Source organism: Gallus gallus, chromosome 1, assembly GCF_016699485.2.
Source record: "Gallus gallus isolate bGalGal1 chromosome 1, bGalGal1.mat.broiler.GRCg7b, whole genome shotgun sequence".
NCBI lineage: Eukaryota > Metazoa > Chordata > Aves > Galliformes > Phasianidae > Gallus > Gallus gallus.
The window spans coordinates 79,389,304-79,398,006 of record NC_052532.1 but is presented as its reverse complement, the minus strand read 5'-3'; the positions used below and the strand labels follow the sequence as shown (position 1 = coordinate 79,398,006).

Here is an 8,703-nt window from a genome sequence, read left to right as displayed (position 1 = left end):
AGAGTTTGATAAGTCTGGGAAAGTTCACAAAGCCAAAAGAATATATGATTATATTTCATCAGGAGTTCTCTTTGTATGTAAGCAAGTAAATACAGAAATAAAGCAGTAAAAGGTCAACATCTACCTTCTCATACTGGTCACACTGCCAGGGGAAACACTATCTTCTTTGGAGCTGTCCACAGAAGCTGCCACAGGAACAGACACTTCAATTGTCCTCCTTGCATCTTCTAGGCAAAAAAATCATAGCTTGATTTTGATGAGAACACCAGAACATTTCAAAATTGCATGGAATACACAGAGCAAATATACAACATCAGGCTGAAGGCCCATTCAATCCCTTATCCACTCTTGGAAAATGAAAGATAGTGAAGGCAGATATTCAGAGATATGGACAATGTGCATAGACACAGAATGACTGTTCTCTGAATAAACTCTTTGGTTTTTATCAGTCAGCAGCTTAAAGACTTGAGACTTCTCTATTTCTTGTCCTTTACATTCTGCTTTCCATGTTGATTTGTGCTACAACAGCCACAGAAGCATTAAAAGTGTTAAGATTCCACTGTGCAAGCCACTGCATATGCATCTGCATGCATGTGCACACACATGGTCTCCCCTCCTCCTCCTTCCTCTCCCCCCTCAAGTCCTTCCCTGGAATACATCCTTTATACATCCTTTACTTTAGGAAGCAGGAAGGTCCGGGTGTCCTACACAGAGCACATGTGAACATGCTGACCCAGTTCTGCCTGTCATTGCAGTAACTCCACAAAAAAACATTAAGAAGCCTTCATCTACTGGAAGGTATTTTTCTTTATAGTTACATATGGCAGCTCATCTAGGGATCCTGAATCAGCAAAAACATCCCCTTCACTAATTCATCTATTCACATGACTAGAAACTTCATTACTTTCTTTCTGTTAGCACTGGCAGTAACTTAGCAAAGAGATCTGATGGAAACAGCACCCAAAAGATTAAAACATGGTTGAGATACAGATAACCACTCTGTTGTCATTTTTAGAAGCTTGATGTAAACACTTAATATTTTCAAAAAAGATTGTCCATCAGAAAATAGTGATGAAAATGCTGCAAGACGAATTAAAATACTGAGAATGTGAGACACTGAGGAACTGCCCTGCTGGCTGTTGGCAACAAAGCACAGTTCTGCCCTACAGTGAGTGCACAGCAGAACCGTTCTGCAGACAAGGGCACAACAAAGAACAAACTGACCATGAAGCATAACATTTGCACTGAACTAGTTGCTAGGAAACTAACTTTAGGAGAAGTTTAGCTGACATATCTTGCATAACTCTCCGAAATCCATCACCTCTAAAATGAGGAGTGCTTGTAGCATGCAGACATTGATAGAAAGCATGCTGCTGACCGTGTCTGCTGATCCAATCAGTTAAAGAAGAGACCTCCCACAAAAGGGAAAAAGCATTTTACTAGGTTTTTGTTCCCTCTGAAGCTGGGTACTTACCAGTATAACTTCGGGCTGGGGACAGAACAGGAGGTATTCTCTGAGAGACTGTATCAGCAGCAGCTAATTTCTGCTGATCTATTAGCTGCAGCAGTTTATCACGTGCTTCTGTGCTCTGACGATTCAGTTCTGCTATTCTTTCCTCCAAGCTCTTCGGTACCACACGATGAGCCTACTTAGATAATTGAATAATTACTTCTAATTAAAAACTTAAAATGGCTACACACAATGTTTTAAAACAGGTCTTCCTACAAAGAGGAAAAAGAGCTCATCTGTATCATTCCCAGTAACAAAACAAAGAAAGAAAACCTACAACCCTGCAGCCACTAACCACAATTACGAAAATATTTAACCAGAAAGCCATGCTTTCAAGAGCAAGTGAGGAAGAAAAGCAGATTTCTAGCAGAACTATCTTGCAACTCATCTTCAAATCAGGTTTTCATCCATTCCGACCCCTTCCCCTCCTGTAATTATTTTCACAAAAACAACATTTTAAAAGTTTGCATCGCCTCGTACAGCTGAATCACTGAACGTTACACGACATAACACAATGTAGGAAGTGACCACATTCTCAGCCTACATTTAACATGAGGAAATTTAAAATCTTTAGGGTCTTTAATTGAACAGCAATTCAGCCACTACGACGGACAGAAGTACAGACAGTAGCAAGTACAGGGATCGGGTGTTTCTGTGCTGTTAAATCCACTCACTGGGGTGCCACTGAATAGCTGTTTAGTTGCAGATTAAATATTTACTATGTGAACTGAAGCCTTGAAGTTCTTTCCCAAAAATGTTGGGATTTGCACCGCATAACAGGACAAGACAGACCCAAATAGATATATACACTGGTTTCAAGTATTTACATAATATTAAACAAAATAAATTTCAAGAGCTTTTACACCACAGTAGCAGAAAAGACACATGGCGTGAAATCTGTGGGTTGATGCAGTGTTTGCACTGTCAATATTATCTACTGTCATTTCATTGTTAATATTATCCAAGCTACAGGAGATATGCAGTAATCTTGCTCTTTTCAGCAAAACCTTATCTGAAGCTTATAAACACGCTCCGCACTTGGAGATCTTAAGCACTCATGTAACATAGGCCCAATATGAGAAACTACTGTTAACCTTAGGGAACAGTAAAATCAAAGTCTCCAAGTGAATGAATGAAAAGAACATTTGTTTTGCTACTCTTTTTAAAGAAGAAACAAGGAAGAAACTGTTATAACATCAGTAAGCTAAGAGAAAGCAGATCCACACAAAAGGGAATCCAGCATGCCTTTTTTTTCTTTTCTTTTTTTTTTTTTAAATTCTCACCTGCCCTTGTGAAGAGTCTGGACAAGAGTTTGAATTTTGCATTGGGTCTGGCTGAGGCAGACAGTCACTTACGTCTTCAGAGAAGCTTCTGAATTTGCTCAGCTGAGCTTTAATTATTGAGTTCTGCCGTGTGAGCTCAGCTATCTGTCCCAGCAGATCACTGCTTTGAGACAACTCTCCAACTGTGTCGTTTTTGGTAGTGTCACCAGGGCAGGAAAAACTGATTTTCTCTCGGGAGCTCTGCAAGTCTTTGTCTGCAGGAGGAACTGGTTGCCTTTGAGACATGAGACAGTTTTCTTCAGCCACGCTCCACGTTCTCAGGGGGGAAGGTGAGCTCCTCTCCTTGCACAGTTCTCTCTCAGCGTTTTCAGTAGACTGAGAAATGGTTGTATATACTACAAACAAGAGGTAAAGGAATAGTTCAGAATGAGCCCTCCATTGTCCAAAATCCAATTATCTTATCCAATAAACTGCAAGTCTGCATTTCTCTTCTGCTAGTTATTTGGGCTGGTAACAAAGCTTTTGGAATTGTACAATACAATAATACAAGGCTTCAATAATAACAACAAACTATTTATTAACCCCAAAGCTCTCTGGCCAACAAAAATAGTTGGATATTTTCATGGTCATCATTAGCAAACTCTGTTCAGAGTTCGGTCACCACACACATGACCAGAATGCAACCTACAGACATCCTGTTCTGTCTGTAGAACAGGCTGATTTCTAGTACTCCATGGTTTCATAGGTGATAGAGAAAGTATTACTCCATCAGCAGATGGAGATGAGAGACAACGTGCTGTAAATCACAAAGAACTACAGCAAATCACACAGAAGTGACACTCAAAATCAGTACAAGATAAAAATGTCAGTCTGCACTGCCACTGACAGGACTATAAATAGAGACTTGTAGGAGACAGAAAGTCTAAAGGAAATCTAGCAAAAAGAGAAGCCCATCTGGGTGCAGAAGCAGGATATTCCAGCTATAGGGCCAAGGTGTCTGGGCAGACTAAAGTAACAGAAAACATCTCCAAAGGTAATACGACCCTCAGACATTGAAATAGTAACACACTACACAGACTTCCAAGTCTACTTCAGCCAGAGAGATCTCACTGTTCTGGAGGGGAGACAATTCCGGACTGTTCTTCTGCCGGGGCGGTGACAACAGTACAGCTGGCTGGAAGACCTGAGCTGGCAAGCTTCTACCTGCTGCCGCATCACCTGGGGCACAGGGCCTCTGAGGAAACTTGACAGGGTGTTCTTCCTGTGGGAATTTCAGCATATTCTTCCTCTTGCCTTCATCAGTCCTGGATTCAAAATAGCTCAAATCAGGTTTTTCTAAAGAAAGAGATGAAGCAGGAATAAAATGTAAAGAACAAGAGAATTAGTGTTAGTGCAAAACCTGTGTAAAGAAAAATCTCAATGACAATTCTTGCGTTTAGATATCTGGAAAGACAGACTAGAGCACATTCCCAACGCAATCCCAGCTTTCTTCTGATCCCCAGGTACAAAACTTTCACTGGGTTTAAGAGAGTGGGAAGGAAAAAAAAAATACGCTGTTATACAAATGCTGCTCAGAAAGTTATGCTTCCTATTTTCTTATGTTGGCCCACAGTGTCAGAGATAGATACTGGTGGTATGGCAGCAGAGGTTGAACCTTCTTGCCAACACTGTTACGTGTTATTGCCATGTGACAGATGGCAGCAGAGGGGCAGTCTGACAAAATGGTGCCAGACATAGAAGTGCAGACAAAGCAATTAATTATTCCATGCAGAAACAAAGGCACACGCTGACATTCACTGACACTTGCTAAACATTTATGGTGACCAAACAGTGGGTATGGGCAGAGTGAGGCAGTGGGTGGTGTGTTTCAACAGTGGTCATCTGTGTCAGTGCAGATTTTGACATGCACGGCACACAGGCTCTTGTGCATTGCTGGCAAAAATGCATAGCTAATGACGGTGACTATGCTGAGAAGTAGTATTCTGCAGCTGAGAACTGGTTCTATCAAACAGCACTATTGTGCTCTTCATATCTGTAGTATTGCCACAGGAATAAGTAGGAGAGTAAATCTGTGGTATCCCTGCTCCTGGCAGGAACAGCAGGGTGGGGAAAAACTTCAAAGCTTTTTTGAACTCTCTGGTGCTCTTATTGTGACTTAATTCATATCAAGACATCTCTCCAGTAAAGAGACGAGCTATTCTTCAGTACTCAGCTGAAACTAGTTTGTGTATCATCTACCACTGAACATACCAGGAAGGTACAAAACACATGAACTGAAAGCTGTAGCTAGCTGTGAGACCACAGTAATTTTAATATACTTGCATGCACTGCTTCCTTACTGCTATGTTGGAATTATCCCTTAATGATTTTGCTCAAGATAATTGTTCCCAATAGTAAAGTTACTGGAAATTCAGGGAGAACATACGTGATCCCAAAATACAAGAGACAAAAAGCACTCTGTAAAGGCAAAGAGCCAAAAGAAGCTGTTTGCCTAAGATACTGTTTATGGTTCATATTACTGAGATGGAATCTAAGATGATCTACTCGCTACATAATGACTCTGGCAGGCAACAAGAAAGATCTTCCTCCTCTGCTTTACCATACAGAACTGCATTTCCAAAGCATCCTCCTCACAAGCTCATTTTCATCACAGTATTTCCCCTGACTCCTCCTTCAGCCACTCTTCCTCACTCCAGGGAAGTTCATTGTTAGCTTTTTTTAACTGCAGAAACTATGCATAAGCTCTCCCTAATCTGCAACCAGACAGAAGCCTTAAGGGTAGAAGAGTGAAGAGTTCAGCCACTCACAAGAAAAACATATTGTTCCAAATTTAGGAAGCTTTCCCCTCAGTAAGATGCCACTTTCTGAGAAGAGAGACCAGTAAGGAAGAATTTTTGCAAAACTGTTAAATATGAGTTGTTGGTGACTTTTAGAAATTTTTTTTGTTATTGTTGTTAATTATTACAAAGCTGGGGGAAGTCACAAAAAGACATGATCTAGTGTGTGGCTTCTTCCTGAGAACACTACCGAAACAGTCAGGAAGAATGTTTTTGACTGTGATACCTACACCACGAATAGCATTGTGTAAGTAAGGAATACAAAACGCTCCAAGCAATCACAGGATTCACAAGAAGGCACTGACCTTGAGAGCAAAAATGATACATTTAAATAAGTGATCAGAAAAGATGACTGGGAGAAAACACAGTCGTAAAGCAATATTAAAAGTATAAATTTGGTTAGTTTGGCCATGGATGCCACTAGGTTAACTTTGCTTGTACATACACATTATGTATCGCTCAAGTGGTCGTTCACCGCTGATATAATTCAAAAACATCAAGCAACAGCCTTCTGCTTGATTGCTTCACAAATCAAAGCAACTGCTGTTTCTGGTCAACGGCGACCTCCAGTGTTTAATGGAAGAACCAATCTCAAACTATTAGTATGTCACCAGCAGAAAGGTGAAATCCTGGATCCTGCTTCAGATGGATTTTTTTGGTTGTTGTTAAGACCCTCAGGATAAACCTGACCTTACATCTTACTGGGGTAAGGAGAAGGATGCCCCTCATTTGTTGAGAAAGGTTACTCTATTTCTGCCTCTTTTTTTTTTTTTTTTTTTTTTTTTTTAAAGTACATGACTTGTCACTTAAAAAGCCCAGGACTTGTCTATATGGATAACTTTCAAGTCCAGATTGAGACAGATGGAATTCAGCTTACAGTAATGCTAAAAAAATAAATAAATCTGTAGATAAGTGCTTATACTTACAGCAGAACAGATTCAGGCTCACACAAGATGTACTTACTCAAACAGACATCTATTAACTACCACATTTTCCACTGCAGGAATAAAAGTAGCCACAACTCCCATTTCCTTCACACATGCATACATATACCTTGGGTGTAAGATGGACTTTTGTGTGCAGTTCCAAAATGGCATGGACTTTCTTCTCTTCTAGGTTCTACCAAAGGGAGGCCCTTAAATGCTTGTGTGAGAAAGGTCATCTTTTCATCTGTTTCAACCACGTACTGCTGAAGCTTTTTCTAAAGAAAAAGAGATTTTTATTCTAGCAATATCCATCAGAGAACTATGTATCACAAGCAGCACTGAGACGAAATCTGGCCTCTTAATATCTCTGCATGAATTTGTGAGATTGCAGTGAGGTATAAATTATTCATGTCCCTACATCTCTCCTTTATTTCTTCTCCTGCATCAAAAAAAATTCTCATTTTTCCTCTTCCTTATAATCTCATTTCTTCACCAAAGTTGATTTATTGCTTCAATTCCAGATGTAAACAATAATCTACCATCACTGCAAACTGAAAAAATGAGAATGTAGTATTATGTCTATTCTATTTCACTGCTCTAGTAGCTGCAGATGCTTAAACCGGTAGATTGTATGCAATAAAGACAAAGGTCAGTTGCAGGGAATGAGCATTTTCTCAGGAACTAAAGTTAAACATTATAAAGATAAAATGTTTACAAACATCCCTGTCCCACAGCTGACATTCTCAGACTCCTCATTTAATTTTATCATTTTATTTCCTGAACATATAGACAATGCATCTCAGTCTATACTTTCAGCAAAACTCAGTATTCCAGCAAGTTGAAAAAGAGGCTGAGTACCTGTATAGCAATGTTTTCTTCCCTTACGAGAAGTATTTCCGCAGTCAGAGCATCAATTAGTTCTCTGTGCTCATTCAACATCTCTTCATGATGTTGCCTCATCATCTCTTTCTCATGCAGTTGCACTTCACTCTAAACAGGGAAATAAAGTTAAAAACCTACTGTAAAGATTAATATTTGAAAACAGGAATGACTCACAACACATTATTCTTTTAACAGCTCTTCCCACTGTTGTTTGACTGACTTCAGTACCTGCACTACAGAATCCAATTTTCAGTGTTTGAGAACTCCCAGTGAGCTCCCTGTTCTTTGTTTGTTACTCCACAACATCAGTGGGAATCCTTTAAAGCCTTACGGCTTTCATAGGCTGAAACAACAAAGGCAGAAACAGGCATTTGGCTCCCTGAATGGACATTATTTTTTAAGTCACTGAATCCTCTCCATGTAGTAATGAAATAATTCTGGGTATACCAATGCTTGTCACTATCTGCTACTACCCTGTGCCTTATCTTCATCTTTATTAATTCACTAATAAAGACGGATTTGACTAAACAAAAGAGAAGCACTAGCTCTTTCATGTTTGCTCTCATAGAGAGAAAAAGTTCTGGGTTTCCTTTTTTTGTATGTTTTGTTTTTTTAAAAAAGAAAAGTGTTGAGAAATCTACTGGAACACAAGACAAAAGATCTCACTGTAAAGAACCTTTTGCCCTCAGCAGACACAGTTGATCTACCATTTTAAGGTAGGTACAGCAGCAGACAGGCTTCCTGTACGTGACAAAACACCAAGAGACTCCCTCCCACCTCTACTGGGTAAAGAGACCGTATGACTGCCATTTTTGGCCCTGCTAACAGAGCAGAGGTTTTACAGAGCATCAGACACACCAGAATTAGGAAATGAGACCCTGCCTCAAATGGTAGCCTGCATTTACTCGAAGAAATCCTTTGATTTCATTGATTGACATCTCATCTCCAACAGGATCCTGAAAAGCAGTTTGGGTACTCTTCTGCACAGGCAGAATTACAACAAGAGCTGCTTGTCATGTACTGTAGATTATTTTCTGCTAGCACTGGTATCAGATGTAGGAAAAAAAAAACCACCAAGCATGAGGGCAAAACAGCTCGGCAGCTACAAAGAATGAATGAATGAGATATTTCTGAGAATAAATCACAGTAATTGTTACTAGACACACTCAGATAAGTCCCACCTACTCCAATTAGATGGGCTAACCATTTTCTAGTTCTCTTTCAGGTAGAGAAAATAGGTTTTTACATCGATACAAGTGAAGCAG

At 39.8% G+C, this 8,703-nt stretch overlaps 1 protein-coding gene across 12 annotated transcripts in view; it reads right to left on the bottom strand.

Moving 5' to 3' along the window:
• Positions 1-8,703, bottom strand: part of SPICE1 (spindle and centriole associated protein 1) — a 33,667-nt gene that overhangs the window by 3,819 nt on the left and 21,145 nt on the right. For 8 of the 12 annotated variants that reach the window (XR_006933919.1, XR_005862979.2, XR_003071799.3 and 5 more), the window contains 6 exons: positions 7,415-7,546; positions 6,684-6,831; positions 3,904-4,128; positions 2,794-3,188; positions 1,475-1,646; positions 125-227 (listed from right to left, as the gene is read on the bottom strand). Coding sequence is in view for 7 of the 12 variants with exons in the window: in XM_416545.8 (XP_416545.7) it covers positions 125-227; positions 1,475-1,646; positions 2,794-3,188; positions 3,904-4,128; positions 6,684-6,831; positions 7,415-7,546 (1,175 nt within the window). In the remaining 5 variants the exon portion in view is untranslated. Of the gene's footprint in view, positions 1-124; positions 228-1,474; positions 1,650-2,793; positions 3,189-3,903; positions 4,129-6,683; positions 6,832-7,414; positions 7,547-8,703 lie in introns of those variants that run through there. The other 4 variants (XM_040707189.2, XM_040707199.2, XM_040707192.2 and 1 more) reach the window with 3 other exon arrangements.